Here is a 27,802-nt window from a genome sequence, read left to right as displayed (position 1 = left end):
GGAAAAAGAAGAAAGGTATTACTCTTGAGCAAGATAGAGCAAGGTAAATATGCATAGAACTTTGTGTAATTTCCTTTATCCTGAACTTCTTACAGTTTTAAAGGTCTTGTTGACTGTCAGACTTGATTGAGATCAAGTAGGACCTAATTAGCATTTCAGGATTTCTCTGGGTTCATTTCTGATCGCTCAGACCAAAATATCTCAAAATGGTGTATTTACTTTAGTAGAAATCAAAAGGTAAAAATCAAAAGGTGAATTTAAAATCCTTTATTTCTTCAATTCCAGGTGCACTCTTACCTTATCAAGCAAAACCTGGTTAGCAGTTTTTGCAAATACCTGTAAGTGATACCTTTAGGGAAAGCATCAAAGGTCCATTCCTCCAACTGGTCTTTAATCTAATTTCATATCCACTTAAAGCCATTAATGACCATACACCCCATGACACACTTCAAGGTCTGTCTGTTGCTTAAACATCCATTCTTTTGCATTTGCTGCACTTTCATCCTGACGGTAACTTTAGAACAAGAACAATCTCATAAATAGCCCAGAATTTGTGGTTTCTGAACACCCCATCTTATATATATCTTATCTTTAGAAGATAACGTTTATCTTCACCTAGTCAAAAAAGTCTATATATAGTTGTGTTCTCCCAATAACATAATATAGTGCAAGACCTGTCTTCTCCAAATCCTTACTTGAATTTAATTGCTCTATTTAGTATATTTGAAATAATAAATGTTGTCTTATCTGAGAAGAGCAAGGTGTTACGCATCAGACTCGTTTCTTCTCTGTTACACCAACTAGCAATGTCCTCCCTAGCCAAGCTGCTCGCTACCACCTTCTCCTCCTTTGCACCCTTTGGTTGCCCTTTTGGTTGACTGCTTATTGAAGTCAACAGTCTTGCCTGGGAATGTGCTAAATACTAACTGGTCCCATTTCTCTCAGGAATTGTCCTGCATTTCTCATGCTGGGTCTCTACTTGAACAGACTTGTGATGGGCCCATAAAAATGAAGAGATTTTACAACTTAGCTTGATCCAAGGAAAAAAATGGGAGTTCAACATGAATGTGAAGGGTAAAGTTTGTGTCACTGTGTGTAAATGCCAGAGGGAGACCTGCAAGCAAAATTTAGTGTTTCTCCTCAGGTAGCAGGAAGGTTGCAGGTATAAATATCGACATTTTAGCTGTGATTCAGGTACTTGTATTTAAGCAGCCTGGTTCAATGGCTATTGAAATTAGTTAGAAGGTGGGGTTTTTCCTCAATGCGTTAGCTAGTTCAGAAAGTGGATGTTTTCAGGTATCCCTTGTCATATCTCGGAAGCTGTAGTGCCTGTAGTCAGCTGGATACTCCTTTTTCTTTCTCTGGCAGTACAATTACTTAGCTGTTTTTCTCCCCCTTTGAAAGTGGAATCGTATCTATTTATACCTACCTCCAGCAAGTGACTACTCAATATGAGCTAATGTTGCCAATATATTGTATTTGTGCTCCCTATTTTAAGGAAAATATTTTGCCTGTGATAGGAAATTATGAGAGCTTCTGAGTAATAATATTGGTTCAAACTTAACATTGCTGATCCATTCCCTTCATCTCTGTGTATATCTGATAAAACAGTTATTCTTGGCTCAGTCCTGTCTTCTGCTCCCAGTAACTGAAACTACGTTGACTGCTCGCTCTCCACAGGCCATCACTGTGTTTGCCTGTTTGTCTGATATTGGTATGTGCACCGCTTGCTCAGAACACGTGGGTTTGGTGGAGTTGCTAGCTGCTTGGCACTCCTGTCTGTTAATCATTTATTTATGCACTGAAGCCTGAGTGTTGACCACTCAGCCTCCTTCTTCCTTGATGTGCCTCATCCCCAAGAGGTAGTCTCTTGGCCTTTAAGGCAGGTCGTCAGCTTTAGATTGTGTCAAATTTACATTGCTTTTTGAGATACAAGTAGAGATTTCTCATGCTTAAACACATACCATATAATAGAGCCGTGACATTAAAATTAATTTTGTAAGACACTTTCTATTGAAAGAGTAATTCTACTAACATCTACAGAAGCAGGTGTCTTCTGCATTGGCCTCCTGAATTTCTTTTATCTGTATTCTCCTAAGGAGAAGGTGGATTTCTCTGAAGTAAGACTTGCTAGCTGGTATGGTGTATTCAACTTGTCCCAAAAATGTAATGAAAAAATGACTGATTTATTTTTGGAAACTTCCTTGCTGCTGCATGTCTCATGCTTGAATTGTCCAGGCATCTACACTTCTGCAGTTGGTAGGACGGAGGGAAGAGTAACACCAACTGTGCTACGCTGCACAGATAATTGAATAGTTACTGTATTCATAAGTAAAGTATTGGGGGAAAGCACGTTTACTAACCCTGTTCTAAATACCTGTGGAAATTACACAAGAAATCTGTGCAAAGTTGTTTGCTGCAATTTCAGGGCTACTTGATGCATCTGCTAAGCGATGCAGCGTTTGAAGGATCTGAGCCTCTGTTCAACGTGAATTTAAAATTATGTTTTTGAAAACTTTTCTTGATAATGATCTCTAGAAAGACTCGTGTGGAGCTGAAGCTGGAAAAGAAGCGTAGCCTAGAAATTCACACAACTACAAAGAGTGGAACAGGCTGCCCGGGCAGCTCAAGTATTTCTTAAATGTCCTGTGTCCATGTTGTAATCCTTACCATTGTCAGGCCTGACTCTGTCCACAGGTTCTCTAACATTTATTCTCTTTATGAATACTATGCAGGTCACGGAGATCTCCGCTGAAGTTAATAGCAAGAGGGAGGTCTAAAGAAAACATTGGACTGATACTTGTTGAAGATGGTCACCTGACTAATAGGGATGAATGAAAAATAGAGGCATTCAATGCTTTTTTTGCTTCAGTCTTTAATAATACTTACAGACCTTGGGCTGCCTGGTCCTCTGAGTTGGATACTGTCCCTCACAGCATCCTTCTGGACAAGTTGTCCAACTGTGAGATGGGCAGGTACACGGTGCTCTGGGTGAACTGGCTGAAGGGCAGAGCTCAAAGGGTTGTAGTGAATGGGGCTACATCTGGCTGGCAACTGGTCACCAGCGGTGTTCCTCAGGGCTCAATCCCGGGACCAGTTCTGTTCAATATGTTTATCATTGATCTGGATGCAGGATTTGAGTGCACCATTAACAAGTTTGCTGATGATACCAAACTGGGAGGTGCTGTTGACTCTCTTGAGGGACAGGAGGTCTTGCAGAGGGATCTAGACAGATTGGAGCATTGGGCTATGATTAATGGGATGAAATTTAGGGTTGTTTAGTGTGGAGAAAAGGAGGCTGAGGGGAGACCTCATCGCTCTCTGCAACTACCTTTCAGGTAGGTTGTAGCGAGGTGGGTGTCGGTCTCTTCTCCCAAGTAACTAGGACAAGAGGAAATGGCCTCAAGTTGCGCCAGGGGAGGTTTAGATTGGACATGAGGAAAAATTTCTTTACTGAAAGAGTGGTTAAACATTGGAACAGGCTGCCCAGGGAAGTGGTTGAGTCACCATCCCTGGAAGTATTTAAAAGACGAGTAGATGAGGCGCTTAGGGACATGGTTTAGTGGGCATGGTGGTGTTGGGTTGACGGTTGGACTCGATGATCTTGGAGGTCTTTTCCAACCTTAATGATTCTATGATTCTATGAAATTTAACAAGTCAAAATGCTGGATTCTGCACCTAGGATGGAGTAACACTGGGGCACAAGTATAAATTGGGAGAGGAGTGGCTGGAGAGCAGCCCTGCAGAAGGGGATCTGGGGTTGGCAGCAGGCTCAATAGGAGTCAGCAGTGTACCCTGGCAGCCAAGAGGGCAAACCGCATCCTGGGGTGCATCAAACACAGCATGACCAGCCGGTCAAAAGAGGTGATTATCCCGCTGTATTCAGTGTTGGTGCGGCCTCACCTTGAGTACTGTGTGCAGTTCTGGGTCCCACCATGTAAGAAGGGTGTTAAGGTCCTTGAATGCATCCAGAGGAGGGCAACAAAGCTGGTGATGAGGCTGGAAGGCATGTCCTATGAGGAGCGGCTGAGGACTTTGGGCTTGTCTAGTTTGGCGAGAAGGAGGCTGAGGGGTGACCTCATTGCTCTCTACAGCTTCCTGAGGAGGGGAAGAGGAGAGGGAGGTGCTGATCTCTTCTCCCTGGGATCCAGTGCCAGGACACGTGGGAACGGTTCAAAGCTGCGCCAGGGGAGGTTTAGACTGGACATTAGGAAGCATTTCTTCAGCAAGAGTGTGGTCAAACACTGGAACAGGCTTCCTAGAGAGGTGGTCGATGCCCCAAGCCTGTCAGTGTTTAAGAGGCATTTGTACAATGCCCTTAACAACATGCTTTAACTTTTTGTCCGTCCTGAAGTGGTCAGGCAGTTGGACTAGCTGATCGTTGTAGGTCCCTTCCAACTGAAATAGTTCTGTTCTGTTCTGTTCTATTCTATTCTATTCTATTCTACTCTACTCTACTCTACTCGCCCGGTAAAAGCAGCACAAATCTGTAAGTAGTAATGGTGCAATAATTACAAGAGTGTTGTCATGATGGTGATGATGAATATTGGGAAGCCAGGTACCAGCAAGTCCTCAGGTCAGACACCTGAGCAGCGACACCTGGCAGCACTCTCTTAGAATCAGTTAGAGAAGAAATACAGAATTAAGTTTCCAACAAAAACCCTCTTTCCCATCTTGCCTCCATCCTATCAAACTGTATCAAACTTCATATATATATATATCTGATTATGCTGATTATCAGTTGTGGGCTCATCAGAGCCCTGGTCCACTTGCTACAAGAGACGATGTCTTCCAAGGAAGCATCCCTTACATACAGTCTGCATAGGATGGTCTGCTGCCCAGGTGTGCACTCAGTGTTAGATCACCATTAATCTCTAGGAGTAAGCAGGAGACACGTTTCAGAGGTTATTTTTGCCACTGAGCGTCAGGACCTTCATACCTTACTCGTTTTTTACAAGGCTGGGTTGAACATGCCTCTCTCTTAGTTAATGTGGACTAGCTGCAGGTTGTGCAAACTTCCTTTGTGCCATTTCCTTGTTCTGATCTGTTTTCCTATTCAAACCTGAACATGCAGCTGTGGGAGTTTTATGCTTTTTCTGCTTGTGGGTTTTATTGCTAATCACAACAGAGACCATTGAAGGAGTGAGAAAAATGTGAGTTAGATATTGCAGTCAATCAAGTACTTCTAATTCCCAGGCTTTATTGTGTTCAGCCTTTTTGGTTTTATGAATTGTCATCTCCAGACTACCTAAATGCCATTTAAAAAAGAAAAAAAATTCAGAGTTGTTCACATTTACCAATCTAATAATATTGTCTTATGTTCTTCCATCTGTTTTGAGACTGCATCTGAGATGCTGCTATTTGATAAATTCACAGTTTTATTTAAACTCTGTAATAAAAAAGCATATAGATACAGACTAGGCCAAATGCAAAACCATGTTGTATTTTTGAAAAAAAAATACTGTTTTTCAAAGTTAGGCTTATTTAATTTATACACTCTGTGGTTAACAGTTTCCTGAAAACAAGCTTCCTTCTAAATAATTTTGATTTTTTTTTTTTTTTAACAATACAGTAACCCAGAAAAATCCATTTGTGACTTGCTTTTCCCTTAGCAAGTGAGATAAATTGCTTGAAAACGCAAAGAAAAAGAATAAAGTTTGTGCGGTTTCTTTTAATTTGCTGAGGTTTTGCCTTTTATTCCCAGTGTACTGTGTCTCATTTAATTTTGTATTAACATTTTCCACTTACGTGGGGTAAAGTTTCTCTTCTGCATTATATATCCTGGCTGGAGGATTGTGGGTGCAAAACTCTGCATCTTTTTCTGATAGATTCACATGCTACAAAGATAACCAGAGCAAAAAGTGGCTGAGAAAAGGCAGTGTTGGTACTGCGAGCACTGCATTCGCAGGCTAGAGAGAAGAATCACTTTTCCCCAAATCCCGTGTTGTCCTACCAAAGAAAAAAATCCCTTTATACAAGCTTTGGGTGAGGTTGTTTACTTTACTGTGGGATAGCACATGCATGTTAGATAGTATTTCCGTACTGGCACTGGAGCTGGGAATTTATTATTTCAAGAGCTGAAATGCCTAGCTGATAAATATTAAGGGCAAACCGGGAATCTTAATTTTCTTGTTACTTATTTTCACGCTGGATTTCTATCTGGGTAATATTCATGTGCAGGAAAAATGGTCGTGGGGGGGCGTGGGGAGAGGAAGATGCTCAGCATGGGGCTTTTTCTCCAGAAATCATTATATGCCTCTGCATTGTGTACCTTTTGCTTTAGCTCCGTTAAAACAGTGCAGGAAAAACAAAATTAGACAAAAAAAAAAGCAGTGGTTTTTGGTGTGTGTGGGTTTTTTTCAGCTTTTAACTTAAATTTTAAATATCTTCCATCAACATTGCTTTTCAAAAGAGGTTTTTTCAATGCACGGAACATCCGTGAGCAGAATTCTCTCTGCAGTAACTACTGTACATTGCTTGTTTGCCCACTGATAATAAAAATCCAGGGAGAATGCAGGAGCAAAGAACTTGTTTGTATTGAACATATTATACAGAAAACCAGGGATTTGGGGGAGAGTACATACTGAACATCCCCTGTTCATGGTGCCATGGCTATATGAGACCAGAGAGCTACTGAACAATTTCTGGAAGCCGGAACTGGAAATTCTTACTGAAGCTTCAGTCAGGAAAAACTTCCTTGGTATCAGTCACATTTAAACCTTTGAAACTATATACGTGTAATTTTTAGTTGCTTTGCTTAATTAGGGTCTTTTCTAGTCAGCTGTTTTGGTTTTAGTTTGGTTTTTTTCCCAGCTGCTGAACTACACCGGTTCAAAAATTTTTTTTCTTTTTTTTTTTTTTTTCCTTGGTGCTCAGATGAGTATAGGATCAAACCAGTGGAAGAGGTCAAATACATGAAAAATGGGGGAGAAGATGATCAGAAAATAGCAGCCAGGAACCAAGAAAACTTGGTAAGGATTGAACTTATCGCTTATCTAATGAAATAACATGGCTCTGCTTTTGTAATGAAATATGCAACGTGCAGCACATTCAAGCTACAGCTTACACGTGGCAAGAGGATTTTCTTGAAAATGTCGTAACTCTCTGCAAAGCTCACATAGAAGGTGCAAAATATGACTTTTTCCTGCTTGTCTTCCTGAATTAGGCTCTACTTGATCTTGGAGTGAGTGCTTCCATGATTATACTCGCTCACCTCCTTTGCAGATCTGAATATACGCACTTTGAAATGTATGTGTCTATATTGCAAACGAGTTGGTAGTAAACCAGCAGTGCAATGCCATTAAGAAGATGACCTACTTATGTAGATACTATTTGCTCTGTGCTTCCTGGTTTTACATATTTTCAAATTCACAGGGAAGGCAGTTCGGAATAGAAAAAGCTATACGTTCATAACACCAGTCGCAAGAATCATTTTGTGTGTGTTTCTTTTTCCCCGATTTGAGCACCTGCCAGCTCATAGTTCCACATACGGGAAGGAAATCTCAGGTAAACTCTTCGTGCTACTTGAAATTACTAGGATGCTGTTGAAGTGGCTTAAAAATCACAGTTGAGTCACTTCTGGCATTTCTGAGAAGTCTTTTCTTCTCTTCTAAAGCTGAAGGAATGTCGATTTCGTAATTGGCTGACTGGGTCTTTGCCCAGTTTAACTTTTTGAAGACATCCCACAATTATAGTTGGGTGCAAAATTTCACATCTGGTTCCACTCATTCATTGTAGCTTTTCTTTACATAGGGTTGGGTTTTTTTCCCTCCAGCAGTAAGACCGAAGGGGGAATATCATCAGCAGATTTCAGTGGAACCATAACCGTTATCACCAGCTGAGGATTTGCCTTTTGCCATCATTAGGCAGCTGTACAAAAATCCACTGTTGGGATTTTTTCTTTTCCTGAAGATGTAAGCAAGCTCCAGGCAACCTGGATACTTTATATTCCCTCTTCTAGACAAATGTGCTTGCGTTACACAACTACACGTGTGTTCCTGTAGTAAATAGCAGAGTTTATTTCACTGTGTGCTGTCCTAACCTTGTTGTTCAAGCGGTGGTTGAGCAGCTCACAATGCGATTTTTGCTTCGGTCTCCAGATTAGGTATTTGCCGCCTGCAATTTTTTATTGCTGATGCTCCAGTGGATGGTGCAACTTCAGCTTGCAGCAGGATTTTGGGATTTTTTTAGTGCCTCAGAAACATTGCTGAGAACGTCACCTTTTCTAGCAGCAGCTGCAGTGCATTCAGCTTTATCGCCAATGTAAGCACGTTTGTTTTGAACTGGAAGAAATACGACTGCAAGAATTTTTTGCTCATTTTAGAGACCCCAGTGCTTTGTTGGTAAACAGAGAAAAAGGAAAAATGAGCGCAATTCTCTTTTTTTTTTTTTTTTTTTTTTTAAATAAAAAATGGAAAAAGTCTAGCAGTTTAAATTTTAAACTAGTCTTCAGCTGTGTTTTGGAGTATTTGCAGAAGGTAATGTGCCACTTGAATGACAACAAGGAATAGTCCAGGAAAGCTTAGATCTGCTGAGATGACGCAGTCGCTGAAGTTGTATTTGAAATTAGATATAGATATTTTGCACTTCGGTTGGTGCCTGCTTCCTTGTAGCATCTAGGTATTAGCCTGATTAAATTTAGGAAGAGACATTTCTACTGCACATTGCTTATTGTTTTATTATTGACGGGTCATGTTTGATGGGAACAGTGGGTTTGTTGGAAAATATAATTTAATATGGAGTTGGAGAGCTAGTATAGCTCTCTTCTCTGTCATGTCTATCAGGAGAAAAAAAATAAAGACAATAACGCAAGACGTCTTCAATTAGACAGGATGTATATGCTTTAAAACAAAAACCATCTTGCACACCAAAAAGGCTTTATTTTCCTTTTCCTCATCTTACTATAAGGAGATTACATTGTCTGTAATGTATGCAGCTTTTTAATCCTGGGAATTGTCAAGTCCTCATCACTCCTGGATTTTTTAAAGGGGTTTCACTGTTCGAGTTCTCCTTAGTTCACTGCTTAGAAGATGGGTTAAGCTACCCATCACTCAGGCTTTAGTTTTCTTAACGTGTGAAAAGTTGGCAAGCGCTTACATAATCCTGTCTTCTCATCAGCCATTTCCAGGCAACATAAATTTTAGGAACAAGAAAAGGCGGTGGGAGAATTGACCGGCCCTTTTCCCTCCTCTCTTGTTTCTTAATCCCACGTTTCTTTATTGTCACATGGGCTGCTAATTCACATCTCCTTCAGAAACACGACCCAGATGAGATGTATAACCTGAATGTCATTATAGTCGGTTCCCTGGGAACTGCTGCGGTGTGGGTTATCTTATCCTCTGATACTTGTGCTTGAATTACGTTATTCAGATGCCATGGAATTTTTCAATCCCTGTAACTTTTTTAAGGTATTTTGAAGTCTCGCTTAAAAAAAAAAATCTCTGCTCAAGTGAAAATAAAACTGCTTCCCTTATAACTTAGGCTCTTTGATGTGGTGCCATCTCTGCCTTTGGTGTTGCAGTATTTCTGAGTCAGGGAAAAAAAAAGTCATGCAAGTAGATAAAGAGAATGGGAAGACATGGCAGACACCAGGCAAACTGTCATTTTGTACTGGGGTCCTGTGGTCAGGGTCCCAGGCTTTTAATCTGTTTAAAGAGAGAGCTGGAGATGGGCTGGTACAAGCATGGGTATCCCTGGGAGAGACAAGGCTCTGTCAGTGAATCACCATCTTCTCAGCTTCAACCTGAGGCTTAAGCAGGGCTCAAAACTTGAGCAAGGCTGACATTGTAAAGCAGAAATACTCCTCAGAGGTATTGACAGTGGGAATGGCTGTGCTAGCGCTGTATGCCAGGTGAAACAGAAGATGCTCCATGTGAAGACATTTTCTGGCAGAATCAAAGGCCTCCTTGAATTAAAATGTAGGCTCTTGACAAGGGGGTGGGGGTAGGGGGAATAAGAAAAGATAAAAAAGCCAAGCTTGTTTCAGACTCTGTCACAGTCAGTTACTGTTTTCGTGCAGTTCCCTCATATCCATTGGCCTGATTCACTTCTTTACCCAGGTTGTTTCTGTGGTTCTCTACTTGCCGCTGGGATCTCCCTGGTCCTGGTTTCATTCCTGGTACCTCTGGCTCCCAGCACCTTCCCGAGCATCTTGCCCGGGCATCTCCACCCTCAAAATCAAGCCAGTCATGTTGCCCTTGGTGGAGAAAATCTTGAGCTGACATTAACGCATCGTTGTAGCGTGCAGATGGGAATGGGATGTAGCAGGATTAGGTGCTGGAGATCCAGGGTTACACTGCATGCTGGCACTTTGCACCATGCACTTTAATAGCTGCTCAGCTAAAACAGGGACATTTGAGTCAGATCTGTAAAGAACTGGTAGATAGATGAAAGAAGTCACTTGTACTGGTTTTCAAGACTATATATGTTTTTTAATCAAAAGTGTTGGACAACACACACACACACACACACACAACCATGGAAATTGTGCTAATTTTCAAATGAGATGTGATTGCGCATAGAAGCTCATGAGTGCGGTGTTATTCCCAGAGCTGAAGAAGCAGCTGTGATGGTTATTTGTGCATTCAGAAGCAGAAGGGCTGGTGACATTTTATCGGGCTCCTGGACTGGTGTGGCTGGGAAGGCAGGCGGGCTGGCTTTGCCCACAGCAGGTCAGGCTCCGGCAGGGTTGTTGGCTCAGGCAAAGCCGAGACGATGCTGTCTCCATGCACAGCTTGGTGCCAACATACCAAGTGAGGTGATGAACCCCTATGTGTTAAAACTAAACCTCAACTCCCCGTGGATCCACAGCAGCTCAGCAAAACCCTGCTAGGACAGAGGTGAGCTCTCCTGCATTTCCCCATCTTTTGGGGGGACTATGGGCTGTTAATTCAGTACTGAACAGTGTTTAAGGGTTTTATGATAAGTGTTCGCCAAAACAAAGAGAGTTTTACCAACTTTGAGTTTACCACTCAGCAGATCTGGATGGGTTTTTTTGGCCCTAAATATCAACAAAAGCTAATGATGGCTAATCACATATGTCACATACCTGGTTTTGTTACTTTGGAAAGCCAAAATGCTAAAAATCAGGAAGTATTAATATTTTAAAAAGCTAAATCTATTCTAAAATAACACATTTTACCATTTCTAAAGATCTTATTTTTTTGTTTGGAAAGAACTTACTGTTTAGCTCTACATCATCATGTTAAATATACAGAGTACAATCATAACAGCCTACTTAACATTCATAATAGGACGAATTTAATTGTCCTCATTTCCATACTCTTGCAGCACTAATGCCTTTCCATTGTAAAATTTTATTGCCAGAAAAGGTAAAATAAGAAGGTGTGGCGTATTCGTACAGTTTAGCATTGCTTTGGCAAACTTGATGAGCTGTATCAGTTTTCCTCTGAGACGGTCTGTAATAATACAGATACCTCTGAAAATATCAAATACCTAAAGCTACATTGTTTTTGTGTTAGGTAGTTAACTCAATATTTATTGCAGTTCAGTTTTTAAATGTTTTTGTAACTTTTACTAATAGAAATCTTTTTCTTGTCTGCATTGGCACAAAAGGCTACTGATTGTGATTTTTATGCTTTGTTATCCAAGCCCTCAAAACAATTGGGCATAATCTTCTGTTTTGTCCTGAAGCTCCACAGTGAAATTGCATGTTAGAGCTTGAGATTAATTCCTGCTGGAGTTGGAAGAAAATTTCCTCTCTCCGTTGCTCTTGCTATCTCTCACTCTGCCTTTAATAACACAAACAATGTTTTGCCTTTTTTTTTCTTCCCCAGTAAGTATAAATTTCCACTCCACTTACCTGCAAATGTAATTTTTGTCAGCCTTGCGTGCACTGTTACTTCCTAACTATGTCTCGAGCTTCTCAGCCCTGCTGCTCTTCTCCATTTATCATTCAGCTCCATAGTACTTAGTATTGCAAAACCTCGGTATCCGTAGCTCTGTATTCAACACCAGTTATCAATTTCTGCAGTGATATGTTAAAAGTAGACAGCAGTATCTGATAGATGAAGTGTATGAAATTAAAAGCCTAGCAGAAAATGAGGAATGAAACGACTGTAATAACTATATAAAATGTAATATGTGAAAGGGAAGCTACTGGGTATAATATAAATCTTTAAATAGGTATGCAAAATATGTATTATAGATACATCAATGATAAACATTTTGTGATGTGCAATGCAAATATTGGCATATGTCTGAATTCCAGATCGGTTTAGGAAAATATCTTTCTAATTCTATTGCCAAGTTGCCTAATCTAGGTGCTAAAAGAAATAAGAAGAAATAAGCTAGCTAAAAGAAATAAGCTAGCCACCACTCTCTGGGGTTAAATTTATTGGGGGTTTTTGTGGTGTTTTCCTTTCTACATATGCAAAAAACCACAAGTGCAAATTTAAGCATGGGAATGCAATTAATTTGGTACTTTAAAGTGTTTAAAGCCACTGCTGCTTACTATTGTTAGATAAGCTTTGAATTGCTGTGTTTTAAATGCGTAACTCTATGTATTTATCACAGCACTGTTGTAGTACATTGGTGAAGAGCTTTGTAAAAATTAAAATTAGTGTCATATTAATGTATACTACAGTATTAAGATTTCAGGCTGTAGTTTCCTAATTATTTATTTTAAACCATTTTGCAACAATAGCATGTTTCAAAACACACGATTTCAGGATAGAACTTGCTCATGCTCTGCTTATAAGGGGAAAGAAACCAGAAATACCCAAGACCAACAGCCCTCAAGCCCTTAGAAAGAAGAGGTTTTCTTGGGTTTTGTCTACCCTGAAGAGTTTTGACATGTTAAATCTTGTGTTGACCCCTCATTTGCTTTCGCTGCTGTATGCAGCATCATCCAGGAGACCCTGGCCCACCGCTGGCGCGGTGTCAGCTCCAGGTACGAGCGTTGGGACAATTGCATCATGTTGGTTCATTATCCACTGTCAAGGATGATACCTAGATATTTTCTGTATATAAAGGAGAGGCTATTAACTTCTCTGCCTCTTGCCACCCTATTTTCCCTTCTCCTATTTTCAGATATAAAGCCTCAGCTCAACAAAACACTTGAAGAGGTTGGCTCTTGTGTTGAAATCCAGGCAGGGAGAAAAGCACAATACCACACTGAAAAATACAGCTTGGATCATTCTGGGAGGGAGAAAAAGAAATTGAGATGCCCTTTTTCTTTGGTTCCTGGGGCATAAGAATAATAAAAGGTCAAAGTGAGCATCGCCAGATGTGCACGGAGACTTGATAACATGCAGGGTTCCTGCGCCACCCACCCATTGCATCTCCTGTAATCCTGAGAGCTGGAAAAGAGCAGAGAAGTTGAGGGCTACAAAGCAAGGCTACTCCCCCACACGTTTTCCCACAAGGAGGGGCATCCCACTTTGCCTAGATGCTGCATCAGCCAAATCCTGAGGCCCTGAGGGAGGTCTGTGGAAACAGGTCCCACAGGCTCCTCGCAGACCAGCGCAGAGATGCTCCCCATCTGGACTGCTCCTTTCTCAAGTTCAAGAAATAAACCACAGAACAAAAGCCACCACTACAAAACGCAGCTACAGAATAAGTAAGTAAATGAAAGCCAGGGATTAAAACTTAAAAGTAACTAAATGAAGGAGTGACAAGCGTAATACCAAGCTCCTTTCTGCCTGAGATGGCAGGGTTCATGTTAGGATAAAAGAGGCAGCATCCCGTGCCCTGCAGGCAGGCGGGCAGGCTGGGGCACCCATGAGCCTCCCTGCCCTGGGCAGCTGCAGGGGCAAAGGTGTCATTCCCTTGAGGCAGAGGCACTCTGAGCAGCGCCAGGACAGACCGGGCAAATCAAATGATGTGCCCTACTCAGTGAAGAGGAATTTTGCTTTTTACTTTTATAAGGTGATACCTAAAAAATTCCCCAAGGAATATATAGTTGTTTATCGGATGTATTTTCCTCCAGTCTTCATTGGTAAGGTCTGGATCTGCACATTTTATGCTGCATGTACTCCCAGGTTCCCTTTCCCAGGGAAATTATAATTATAAAATCACCCTTTAGATTTCTTTTCTTCAAAGTCTGAGATCCTAAATGAATGCTGCACTATCGCTATCAGTACTAAGTAATTACAACATTTCAATTTTCATAAACCAGCTTCTCCAATGTTTTTTGGAAGAAATGCATTTGCAGCTGACATAGAAGTGCACGGAAAGGATATTGTTACTAGAGCCAGTTATTTTAAACACCATGCAATTAGCTTATTTCCATATTGCCCATTTCATTTCAAATTTGCAGTGATATTCTTCAAAGAATGGTTTCTCATAATGAATTTATGACAGTTTTAGCTCATTCCACTTACGGGTCACTGCATATTACATAGACATCAAAGTAAATGACTGCACTGAGTATTAAGATTCTTTTTCTTCTGGATTCCATTAAAAATGGTTTTGGGGGAGGAAGTATTCTTCCTCTAGTATTTAATTTTTGAAAATCTAGAAAATAAGTGGATACAATTAATAAATATTTTTAGCAAGTCAGTAAATAACATAAAAACTACTTGTGCCTCAGATATATTTCTTCAGACGTAGACCTTGTTTCAGTCTTCACCCTCCACTAAGTAAATCTGCATAGTGCTCTATTAAGAGGTAGAATGATACGATTTATCAGGCACTTGATGGATGTGATTTTAAAGTAGAAAGTTTAAAAAAAAAAAAGATCTTTCTTTCTAAGCATATTAAAATAACAGTGTCCAGAAGCAACATGTAATTCCAGTCTTGCTAGTGTTTGCTAGGGGAAGAAAATAGTAGTGAAGGTCTAATGCCCAGGAGCCTCGGGCAGCTGTCAGGAGCAAGTTTTCAGGACCAGCTATGTCGTCAGTGTAAAGGATTCTTGCAAAACTGCAGAGATGTTCCAGTCACTTGTGGGAGCAGATCATTTTCCATACTGGTCATGTTTTTTCCATGCCTGTATAATTTTAATGGGTGGGTTTCTGCCTGGGATTTTTTTTCCCCTCCCTGGGAAGCTGATGCTGTTGAGAAGGAAGATGGACGAGGAGCTGTTAGTGAAACAGAGGAGTCAGCAGGAGCCGCAGGGTCGCTGTTGGGAGTGAATGATGATGCTGGCTTTGAAATCCTCCTTCAATATAAGCTGCATTGCTCTGTTCAGGGTCCTCTTAAAAGTCCAGCTGAGCTGCTCTCCCTTCACCGTCAGACACTGGCTGAAAATTCACTTTGCCAAAGAAGTCCTTTTTCGCAGCAATCCCACCTAGGCCCTAAACTGCAAAACTTAAAGCATTACTGCTCGTTGGCTGAAATGTGTCGGACTTCTCCAGACCACATCATCCAGGGTTTGTAGATGTCAGCATATGAAGCCCAAGCGGGATGCTGCTGCGGTGAGCTCTGGCTGGCAGGCGGATGGGCACAGTGACATCTCTCTGTAGCCCTGAGTATACTGGCTCACCAGCAACCACGAGCTTGTGGGCGTTTCTCAAATCCTCTCATTATCATCTTCCTTGTGCTTGACGTTATCAAGGCCATGGGCATTGTGTGTATGTTTTGGACACACAACTTTCCTCCTGGAGAGCAGCATTGAGATATAGAAATGTATACTGTTCCCTGTAATAGGTTATTGTGCACTTTGCGGTAAACCAGCCTGTGTTGCAGTGCTGCCAACATCAGTCATTTGAAAATGAGTCAGTTGACCAAAATATATAGATTGTATGTAAAATTTGTTATTTAAAAACATTATACATAAAGCTCTGGAAGTTTTTGATTTCAGTGTTTCTTCCATGATTGTGAGGACTGGGAACCCTTCCCCCCCCCCCTTTTTTTTTATTAGAGCTGAGATTTTTTTTTATTCTTTTTATTATTTTTCTAATAGCCTGAGCATCTCAAAATTTGAGGAACTGAAGCTTTAAGAAAGATGAGCAATAAGATTTTGAAAGCTGTCAGCAATAGAAGCTCTCTCTATCCTCTGTTTTGGTACTTGCTTTTCAGCGATTGCCTGGTAGGTGTTAATTATTAACTCTGCTGTTTTGGAACAGAGGACAAGACTAGATACAGGCAGAAGTGAACACACAGAAATGCCTAAAATCATCAGAAGTCACTGTCGGAGAATAAAGCTGGCAAATCCAGGCAGCTGTGCTGACTACTAGCCCGAGGGTCATGGGGTGGGAGTACCGCTGACCACTGGTGAGCTGTGGTCTGCTGTCCTCCTGCCTCCTTTTGATAGCAGCGAGGTAGAAGTTCATCCTTTCATCTGTTCAAATTTAATTGTAGACGATATTATATGGGTTTGCTCAAGCTTTCTTTTCAGGCATAGGACTCCTTCAATTGAGGCGGTTGTGGAGAAAATGTAGGGCCCAGGATTTACATATCTGATGAGATGCTAATTTCAGGCTATTTAAGTAGATTGAGATAACAAGCAAATTTATCCAAAGAGATCTATTACGTTAGATATTTAACCATGCAGCCTTAATGATCTCTCAGTTTTAGTTTGAATACAATATTGCACCTGGAAAAGAAGGCTTCAAGGTGCTGAGAGATGGGATGTGCAATTTTAGACTCAAAACTAATACTGAATTTATTAATGCTGATTTATTGAAGCTGAGGTGGTGCCCTTTGAGGGGTGGAACATTCAGTGTTGGTTGCAGGCAAATCCTTCTTATAGTCAGTGCATTTTTGCTGTAACTTGTTTATACTGTGGCTATTTTTTTCAGTGGAAAAAGTGTTTTCTTTTGTGAACTTCCCTAACGTCTTTAAAAACAAGTTAAAAGAGGTGAACTTGAAGTCAGTCAAATGAACTGTTGTCTGCTGTACGTAAAAGATCTCCAGCACCCAGTTCTCGGGATTTAATGCTCTGCAGTGGATGGGGTCCTGTGACAGACACTTCTTCTCTCCCTTTTCCTCCTTTTACCTTTATCCTGTGTTTCTTTGACCAACATCAACACTTTGATCCCCTGGCCTGTTTATAGAGAAATGCATCTTTAAAGTGGTTTCTAGTAGCTGGAAGCTCAGCTTGCTTACACTGAATTACAATGGCTTTGTATAGATTCAGAGATCAAATTTAAAGGCAAGGACTGACTGTTACAAAAGAATGGGATTTGTTCATGTTTTTAGGGAGGAGATTGCTTATGCTGTCTTCTGAGGTTGGTGACATCTGGTTTGATCTCAAATGCGGCGAAACAGATGACACTTGACAGCTCTCTAGGGCAAAGCAGACCTCAACATCCCTGTTGGATGTCTCTCTCGGGTGGAATTTAATGCATCTTCTTGGGTGACAGGCAAGAAAGGTGGCATCTTCTGTGGCTAGCAGAGCTGCTAGGGTGAGTACGGTCCAAAGCCCCAAAGAGGAATCTGCATTAGCGGCTGCTGAAAGCAAGTGGGAGTTAAATGACCGTCCTAGGAAGAAGTTGGAGAGCTAAAGGAGGAAGGGCAAAAGGTGAAAGGTGGGCAGGGAAAAGGAGCAGAAACACTACAAGGAGAGGTGAGAAGAGATTCAGAGGGCTCTCTGTAGCCCTGAACTTCTCAGCTTGCCCTAGTTGAGGAGAGGCATCCTTCCCGTAAGCAGTGGGGCACCCTATAGTCTACCTTAATGAGAGACACACCTCATTACTGATGTGTAGGAAGACACTCGGGTTTCATTCAGCAAAGGTAGCATACCACCAGCTAATGTTTTACTTGGCGTTAAATCCATATAGTGGTAGCTGAGGGCACTCATCAGCTCTAAAAACAATTTGGATGGGGCCTTTCTGATGTAGGTGGGAGCTTATTCTTAGTGTTTCTTTCCAGGTGTTTTGTGAGGGGTCTGGTGATTTTACATGATCTCTCCCAGTTTAGTCCCACAGGGATTGCCGTGGTCAGACAGAGTGTTGTCTTGTAGGAGATGGGTCAGGTCCTGTGTCTCTGTCTTCGCTCTGTACCTCTGGATGGTCTTACTGGTGCAGAGATTTCAAGAGGCAGGTCTGTGCTTTTGCCATGAACAGCATGTGATAGCAGCACATTGCATAATCTAGATTTGTCATTATTTGAAAAACAGAGTTTTCTAGCATATTTCCTCAAATGAATATTTTGAATTTGCTGCTTTTCTGTTAAAAGCCCTGTTGCTCCTCTGTTACAGGATTATAAAACCAGGAGCTCCCAATCAATTTTGCACCGTTACTGTTTTGAAACGCTTTTTGTCCCCTTTTTTACATAAACAAGGCAATTTTTTCCCAATCCATACAGGACTTTCTTTATCACCTAAATTATTTTTAGTGTGGTTTTTTTTCCCCCACTCTTCTTGGTCATTTAGTAAGAAATGTAAAAATTACTTTTAGAAGCAACGTACAGTAGAAGATCCAAGAGTGAAGAGTACTTGCAGGAATAAAAGTTGTAGCAGGAGAGCGCTAATTATTTAACTAATCTTCTAAGAGACAATATCTGTGGTACTGAATGAGCATGAAACGTTATTTTCCTGTTTTGATAGTTGCTGCTTTTGTTAGGTTTTCCACCTATTAGGCAATTGTATGCTCACATCGTTATTGAGCAGGAATGTTTTTCACTGCTGCAGCAGTTGTTTTGTGTTTGCTTGCTTGATATTTTGATTGTGCTTCATCACAATATGTGAACAAAGTTGGTAAATATTTAAAATCCACCATGGAGAAAATGATGGTATTTTGTACGAAATTATTTGAAACCGCAGTGGACATTTTTAAGTGGAATTTTTTTTTTTTTTTTTTTTTTTTTTTTTTTAAATTCTTTCAGGGAAATGAGGGGTCTCTGCAGGGGCTGGGCTACCCAGGCATTTTATCAGCTTAGGCTTGCTGGAACAGTGCTGCAGTGAAGGCCACATGCGGGCAGAAGACATCCTGATTTAATGATGTCTTTTCTAGAGAAAGTGAAAGAGAACTGGAGACAGCTGTTGGGGAAGCTCATTAGCTGTATTAACAGGCTCGTTGAGCCCTTTAGTCTTAATTACTGCATGCTTAGGGTGACAGGCTTGGCAAATGCAGGTCTCCCTGAGACCTGGCGTGAACTTAGAAGGCACTCCTCCGTTCGCTCTCCTGCTGCTGCACATTTTGGGACCGTTGGGAAGGTGACAACGTTCCTCAGCCTGCATTGGTCTACCTTGCCAAGGGGATTTGCTGATGCTGGGGCGGCCACCGCAGAGGTCTCCAGGGTGGTATGAAGCAGTGGGATAACCCACAGGGAAGAGGTGAGTGAACCATAGGAGGGGATTTATTCCTGGTGGTGGATGAAAGCGGGGTCATGTAACCTACCCACATGGATAGGGGAGACTGACTATGTTCCTGTTGTTCTTGAGATGTTGCTGGTGCCCTATACAAACCCCCCTAAAAAAAGAAACTAGAAGCGTGATAGACTTGTGAAGGGGAAGGGGAGGGATATAAATGTAATGTTTTCAGGAATATTTTTGGATATTAAATGAAATTGGAGATTTTTTTTCTTTTTCTAAATGAGAAGCATTTTCAATTTTTTTTTTTTTTTTGTAATATAAGATGCCTGGAGCATCGGTTAGGCACTTGCCAAATAGAGTCAGCATAAACAATTTTTAATCTTACAAAGTTGAAGGTGGCAGCTTACACTCCTGTTTTAAATAGAAGGATGGAGGCTGGAGTTGAGACTGTGTGAACGTTCGGGGTTTGCATCAGCTCTGCAGCAGTAAACTCCCTCTCTGGTAAGTGGTGGGGCACTGCTGATGCTTTTGGTGTCGCTGCCAGCTCCGGCTAGTCAATGTGAAATTCCCTATATTGGATATCTGCCTCCAGTTGAACTATGAATGCTTCAGCTACCTCTGAGGATAAAATGATGAGCCATCTGTACTACGTGTGCTTAAACCTGGGCTGGAAGGGGCTCAGCTTGATTTTTTTTTTTTCACTATAATTTTGCTTTTCGGCTTTGGTTTTTCCTCTTCGCCTTTGCGGATAGCTGAGACCAGCTGCTCTGCAGGCAGCTGAGAGGCTCAAGTGCATGTGTTGGAAGGGATTTCTGCATTTCAACTGGTGGAAAGAGGAGCAGAAAATTGGATTGGGAGAAGGGGAATCAATATAAGATTATAACCTTCAAGGGTTCAGGGTTTTTTTTAAGTAAAAAGAAAAACAAAGTCAGGGAGGAACAAAACCCTATGAAAATATGTTTATGCTTGTAAAAGCAAGCACTTTGATATTACGAAAATGCTGGGCAGATAATTCTGGCTCTTGTGCATACAGAGGATGATGCAGTTTGGAATTACAAGTAGGTATGTTATAAAATAAATCTCCTGTATACATGAATATTTTTAATGTGAAGCACTAGTTTACACAGATAGGGAAGTAATACTGAACTAAGCTAATACGCAGCTTACTGAACAGTCTCGTATTTGTTCTCACTGGGAAGAAAACCTTTTTTTTTTTTTTAGCTTTAAAATGTTTGCTCCTTGCTCCCACAAAATAGAAAAACTATTTGAGTTCAAACACAGCTCTCCGGTGCTCCACTTTCATCTCCCACTACCTCTGCTTGCTGCTTTATCTAATATGTAATCTTTCCATGGGATAGAATCAAAGACAGGTGGCTTTAAATAAAATAAACAAGCTGCTGGATAGTCTATGCATGGGAACACCAAACCAATGCTTTTTAATAAGGTAATAATATTATATTTTTTTGTGTGTCTATATATATATTTAAATGTAGTTTGTATTACAGCAGCACCTGAAGGCAGTAGTTGGGAATCAGAAGCGGCTGCTCTGCCTGCAAACACACCAAAAAGGGGCTCATATATTACCAATTCTTTCCAAAAATTTAATCCAAATCAGCACTTTTATTCCAAAATCCATGTAGTTCCAGGGGAGCGACCTGGGGGTAAGTTTCCAAACCCCAAGCTATAAAATGAAAGGCAAACACTGGAGAGCGTAAAGGCATGGTATGCAGCAGAGCATGATGTACTGCCATCCCTTTCCCCCAATACTTGGATGTCGGACTCTGTAATGCGAGGGGACAATTTGGATGGGAGTGTGAGGGAGCACGCCGTCAAGCTGCCCTTTTCCCTTGGTTTTCTTCTTTCCTTTAGCCATTCGGAGAAATGAAGCTGCTGTGAGAGAGAGAGAGGAGGGACAGATTTGACTGTCAGGCGTGGTGGAAACCAGGGGATGATTTCAGGGTTGGTAATGTCTTACTTCCACTGGTGAAACCCTGCGGGTTTGCCAGATTGCCCTCTCTTTTTAGGTTTGGAGAGCACATTGCCTTAGCAAGCATACCTGTGCTAAACATAGGAAGTCCTTAGCCCTTTCAGGTGGCTGGTGGGGCTCTGAAATAACTGGCTTCAGGTTGCTTCATAGTCTCTTAAGAGTGAGTCAAGGTTAAAACGTGCTTTATTTTTTATAAGGGCCTGGCTGGATGCACAAGTTTAGCAGCTTGTATATTTGTGGGATTCGTTGCTTCTGGAGGTCACTCCGTCCTGCCCAGCTTTTCCAAAGATTAACATCCATATGGGAATGCTGTCTCTGAAGCAGTGTTTACACTCATTTCCTTCCTAGGGAAAACATTCAGGAACAAAACTGGACTTCAGCAGCGCTGTGGAAGCAGTGACAGCAGATGCGAGGAGACAGTGGCACGTCTTTCCAAAGTACAGCTTGTTCTTAGCAGGTTGTGTATTGAGTTTTCTGCATCCTCTTTTTTTTTTTTTTAAAAAAAAAAAAAAGGCAAGCAGAAATCTTTTACCGAGCTGAAGGCATTGCTCAGCCTTGCAGCGAACCCAGCCAGGGCTGGCTGCCAGCCAAGCCTTTGCTAGCTGCAGCCTGCACACCATGTAACTCCTCTAAGAATAGCCCCGGTGCTCTTTTAAAAAAGCCCTCCCAAAAAAAGATTTTAGCAATGCATTGTCTTCACCCTTGTTGTTGAAGAGGTGGAGTTTGGAGGGGATTTTTTTCCCCCCATGACAGTGTCTGTTGTTTCGCCTGTGCCTGCAACAAGCTATTGCTAATGCTGAGAAATATTTTCGGACATAATGCGGTGAGTCAGGGCTTAGCCATAAATTGGTCATGGGATAGAAAGGATACAGATTGTCTGTTACCCAGTGTCTAGTTTCAGCGATTTCAGAAACATGAGCAATTTCTCAACTGATGTTAATTAGACTCATAACTCTTTCTGAGATGATCTAAGGCAAGGATTAATTATAAAAGTTTCTCGGTGTTAGAACATGTTTCTTTAACTGAAGTTTGGCATGCTTTTGTTTTACGATTAGCATGAAAGAATTTTCCTCTGCTTAAAATCCCTAAATACACTGTTCTATCTTGCTATGTAAATAACCATATTTATGAGTTTATCTAAACACATCGACCTGTTAAATGGGAAAAACACATAAAAGGCCCAAGCACTACTAGCCAATTCAAAGGCTCATTGAGCGGACTTGCATTTTCCTTGTGGGCTTGGTTGTGTTTTGGGAGCTGTTCTTCTGGCTGTACTTGATTTCTCACTTAAATAAAACACAACATGGATTATTTTCCTATCTTAATTTTAAAAAATAAGTGACCTGACGAAATGCCCTTATGTGGTTCTCTTTTTGTCTCCATACCTAGGAGCTTTTCCAGGGCAGCTCCATGGAGTCTTGATGGAGATGGGAATCCAGTGGTCCCATGTTAAACCACCCCCATGGTTTGTTGTGCCGGGCTCTCGCCTCTGAGTCTGTAGCCTGCACTTTGAGGTGTGCGCTTACTAAATATGTGTATTTTTAATGCCACTGCTGCCTTTCCTTAGAGGACAGAAGGAAGTGGAGCTTGTTTCAATAAAATGGTGTGAGTGTGAAAATAGTCAGTTCACATCAACACTTCTAAAGGTGAACCTAAATAAAAATGGTCAAATGGGTATATGGAAGGCTTGGTTTGGCTTGATGGTGTATAATCACAAAAGGCTAGATGAGATGACACGTTGTCTCTTCATCTTCTCTGTCTTCTGTGCTCCTTATTTTCCTGGGGGTAAATTTTAGCAGATTCTCACAGCATAATATCAGAGCGTTCCCAGTTAAGGATCCCTGCACCGGTTTGGAAAACTTGTCCAAGTTTTCATTTTGTTCACTTTTTTACTTCATAAAGCTCTTCTCTTACAATTAAGTCACATAGCCAAATAATGATGTAATTTTTTTTTTGTATCAAACTTCTGTGAGTGCTTTAAAACAGAAGAGATTAAAATCTAGTTCCTATGACTGCTGTGTTTGAAGTTTTTTTTCTAGAAAAGCGTTGCATTAGCCTGTCCTTGAGCGCAGGTAATGTAATAGAAAATCGTTGGGGATTTTTGCTTGTAACAAATTTAGACTTAGATTCTTATCATATGTTAATGTTTTTAATAATCTTACATTACAGATCTCCTTACTTTTATGGCCTGTACTTATGACTCCTGCATTATGTATGCTGATGATTACTATGTGAATATAAGTTATTGAATTGATTTTATGACGGTGGCATAGAGCATAAAGTTGAGTTCACTTCAGGAAATAAAAGCGATGCAAACACAAAGCACTAAAATAATAAGTCTTTTGTGTCATATTGGGTGATGAACCACAGAGGGATTTGTAATTCAGCTTTCTGCTGAAACGCTTTTGTGAAGTGGTGCTCCAGCATCACTCACCCTCCAGTGCTCAGTGTCCCCAAACTTGGCCCAGTTACTGGCGAGACAGAATGTATTGGATCCGCTTTGAGTCTACAAATGGTGACAGATTAATTTGGAAAGACAGATTACAAACATGCATCATGGCCACAGTCTGAGTCCTATAAAAGTGATGTATGGCTGGTGCAGAATGATAAAAATTCGTATCAAGGGAACAGCTTAATTAACTATTCTTGATTAAAGTAGTACGGTATGTGAATTTAATAGCTTGTCTTCAAAAGCAGAATGTGAAATCGCTTATTACTTTGGTGTATCTTGCTGGCAAATTGTGAGCTGCCAGAGGTTCTTTGTGATTAATTGAGTTTAGAGGAACTTAGCACTGGGGTGGGAGATACCAAATAATTATTCTGCTCTTGCTTCAAGCTCATTGCCTCATGTGAATAAAGAAGTTGTTGAGAACAAGGTCATGGAAGTGGACTAGGAATAGGATCGATAGCTGTCAGGAAAGGGAAGGCATATTTGGATTGTGAAGCAAGGACTTCAGTTGAATACCACCATCAAAATGTTGGGCGGTGAAATAGATAATAGCATTGCTGTTCAGACTTCCAAGTTAATGGTCGATTTGTATGTCATCATGGTTGTTGGAGTCATTGTAGGTATGGAAAAGAGAAGCTTATTGTGTCTCACTTCTGTCATATTTTAGGTTGAGCAGCTGTAGTTCATGAAGTGTTTTCTCAATGGTCATGCTTTGTGGAGCTCTAGTTGTTCTTGTGGTTCTTTGAGACCTTCTTGGTGTGTGTAGGTGAAGAAGGTCACGTATTCTGCAGCCCGTTACACCTTTTACATGCATCAGTATAATGCTTGTCTTTTTTGCAAGAGCATGATATTGATGGCTCGTGTCCAGCAAGCTTCTAGATCCTGTTCAGCAGAATTATTACATAAGCTGGTGTTTCCATGTTGTATATATCTAGTTGGTTATTCCTGCCTAAGTGTAATACCTAGCACTTGGGCCCTGTTTAAATAATCTCCTCTCTTTTTCAGTACATCTCTCCAAGTTGTCAGGATAACTTTGAATTCTGCAAAGTACAGTCTTTCCTGGCTTGATGCTCTCTGTGGTTTTAGAAAGCAGTCGTCGTCTCCAATTGATGATTATTCATCATCCAGTCCCTAATGAAAATCCAGCTCCAGGACAGATACCAACAAAATCCTACTCGATACATTCCTCCATTTTAACAATGTGCCATTGTAAACTACATTCTGTGTGGCTTGCCAGCCAGCTTTGTACTTATCCTAGAGTGCTTTCGTCTTGTAGGTCTAGAAGAACAGACTTGGTTTTCCTAACATGTTTATGAAAATGCCAAGAGAGATGGTGACAAAAACCCTACGAAAATCAAGGCATATCACTGTTCACTGCAACCAATATAACTGAAATATGGTATTTACATAAATATGAGTTGTTTTTAAAAAAATAGACGTTTCAAGTACTGTTAGTTTACAATGTTTTTCCCATGTAAAGGTTTTGCCTAAAAATACTAATACTACAGGATGGATATTTGCTTTAAAATACAAGCTTAGATTGTGAAGCATAATTGAAAGCCAAAGGGTGAATTTTGGGAGCAAGTGTTATTGCTGCGGCATGAAGAGCATTCAATGCCTTTGTTACACAATGCTTCGGTATTAGTCAAAGCTCAGATTCAGTCAGTCTGATCAATTAGCACAGATGTGCAAGTAGTGAACTTTATCATTATATGATGTCAAAATGAGCTTAAAAAAGGATCTCTTCATCATCTCCTTTAAAATAACATAAAAATCCTGCTTTACGTTTCTTTCAGAATCAGTACCTCAAAAATATTTATACTTGATCTCATCTGAAGAACCTTCCTGATTACAATCAGAGACAGTTTTCAGGGCATGTTTTCACTGTAAATAGGTAAATATGCTGTTTGGATGGGTGAGCATTGCTGCTGCTTGAAAGTAAGGTGGGTGAAAAAGATGATCTTACAGCAGCTGTCCTGGCTTTGAGACTGGGCATCTGCACACCTGCAGCTGATCCAAGATGAAGAATTAGGTTTTGCTCCTAATTTTTTCCTGATCCAAGATGAGGAATTAGGGTTTGTTCCTAATTTTTTCCTAATATCCTAATTTGTTAGGTTTGTACACAGGATCTTACCTTGACTAGAATTAGTGAAGGTCTGAGTCCTTAATAAAACAGCAGAGAGGTACAGTTTCTTTAAGAGATACTCATTCCTCCTGGTACCCTTCTCTTGGGAGCAGGGCTTACTGCAACAGGTAGGCTTGCTGAAATGAATAGGACTGGCTGTGGCTGAAGATATTGTACCCTACAGTAAGTAAATATAAAGCACAAACTTCTTAAGGGCATGTCTATGTCAACACATTTTTCATGGAGATATATATATTGCAGAAGCTGCCTCTGCAGTTACACCTAATTATAAGACACCATTGTTTTGTATTTTATGAGTGCTTTGAAAAAATTAGCAAAATCCATTAATACTGTGGTCAGTGAACTCATCTGAAATTGCCTGACGATGCTGTTATTTATACACAGTGGAAAAATCAATAAATTTAATCCAAGGTAAAGCTGTCTGGCTCTCTAAAGGAGAATGCTGCCTCAGTTGCCGAGGACTGGAAGTCATTGCCTCATGCTAGCTGAGTAACATCCAGCAGTTGCGTGGCTGAATCTTCCAGAATGATTTGACTCACGGGGACCAAATATCTAAATGAAGTGTATTTGTCATGCTGCAGTCCTATAGGATTAAGCACTTGGATTCATTTGATCTGATGTGTTCCAACAATATTAAATAAGTCAATTTTTTATTGTCCTTTGCACCTTGTATTTTCCTGGCTGTGGAAGTCCAGCATCTTACTTTTTGGAAACTGAGCTGTGATATGACAAATATTTCTGGCTAGTATTTCTAGCTCTGGCAGGGCTTGAAGAATTCTTGGCTGGCTTTTACAGTAGGCTGATAGCTTAGACCAAATATAACAAGAGGCAGAGTACAGCATGTAGAATTAAATCATGTTACTTGTTACTATATTATTTTTCTTGTCTTGGAATTATTCACTGTATTCTGGGTTTTGTGATAAATAGTCATTCTAAAATGTTTTAATCAATACTTAGATGTTAAATAATTTTAAACAAAACGTCTGAAAGATCCTTTTGTCTTTAGGAAGATAATTACACTGGGAAATTTGCTTTCATAATTCATTTGGGAAGTCCAATTTATTGAACATTTGGGAGGTAGGACTCCTGATATCTGTGGTTTCTCCTCTGGAACCTTGTTTGCAGCCATGTCAATGGGCACTATTTATAGTCACACAAAGACACAAGTTGCATAGTTTAAAGTCTTTGCAAAGGTACCTCATGGGTAGGAGAAAAGGGAAGGAGAAGGCTATCGTGTGAGTGCAAAGCCATGAATCGACTACAATAGACACATCTCTGTTCCTGCTCACAGTAGCATTCATACATAAGTAAATAAAGACTGACAAGGTAGGAGTGGGAACAGAGGAGGACAAGTAATGGTACACAGCTTTCCAAAGAGGTGAGCTTTGAGGTGGAAACCAAGAGAGAGGGAAAGTTTCCTCCCTGCTGCATTGGCTTTGGCGCTGAGCAGGCTGCACAGCCATTTGAATCGGTGTGAATGAACCCTGTGAAAAAGACATAAAGTTTTATTTTCAGGCAGATCAGTGAGTTAATAGGACTCCTTACAGGGCCAGACAAGTCCTGGTTCCTGGCAGGAGTGTACCAAAAGTCCATGACTGAGACCGTTTTAGTGACAGACCTCAGTTAAATGGACATAAATTGACTGTGAAACTGCACTCTTAATGAGAGAGGGACCTACCAAGAGGTAAATAAATACCTTTCCGTATTGAAAAATATTCTCTGAACATGTATTGCGTTTTTAATGCTGGCCAGAGTTTCTGATCAGTCCAGGAGAGCACGTGCTGAACGTTCATGGATGTGCAGCTCCCCTGGATCCCTTGGGGGATCTCGGAGACCAAAAGCCGCCCTCTCAGCAAGCTCGCAACAGCGCAGCTAATATTAATTGAAAGTGATTTTAAGCTCCAGGAATTTGGGACTTACTTAAACTAAACTCTGAATATGAGGATTAGGAGGAGACCACCTAATCATTTAAGTGTTTGCCTTCCCAGATAAGCCTTGATAATATCCTGAGCGTTCTCTGCACTGGCTGGCTGGTTAACAAGTTGCTTAAGGTGCCCTTTCAGA

The 27,802-nt window shown here is 40.8% G+C and overlaps 1 protein-coding gene across 5 annotated transcripts in view; it reads left to right on the top strand.

Annotated features, from left to right (window-relative positions):
* C5H1orf21 (chromosome 5 C1orf21 homolog) overlaps positions 1–27,802 on the top strand; it is a 130,121-nt gene that overhangs the window by 73,811 nt on the left and 28,508 nt on the right. For all 5 annotated transcript variants that reach the window (XM_076339578.1, XM_076339582.1, XM_076339579.1 and 2 more), the window contains exon 3: positions 6,877–6,971. In XM_076339578.1, coding sequence (XP_076195693.1) covers positions 6,877–6,971 — 95 coding nt within the window. The remainder of the gene's footprint in view (positions 1–6,876; positions 6,972–27,802) is intronic.

Source organism: Aptenodytes patagonicus, chromosome 5 (genome assembly GCF_965638725.1).
Source record: "Aptenodytes patagonicus chromosome 5, bAptPat1.pri.cur, whole genome shotgun sequence".
In the NCBI taxonomy this organism is placed as follows: domain Eukaryota; kingdom Metazoa; phylum Chordata; class Aves; order Sphenisciformes; family Spheniscidae; genus Aptenodytes; species Aptenodytes patagonicus.
The sequence above is the reverse complement of the archived record's forward strand: the minus strand, read 5'-3'. Positions and strand labels throughout refer to the sequence as shown.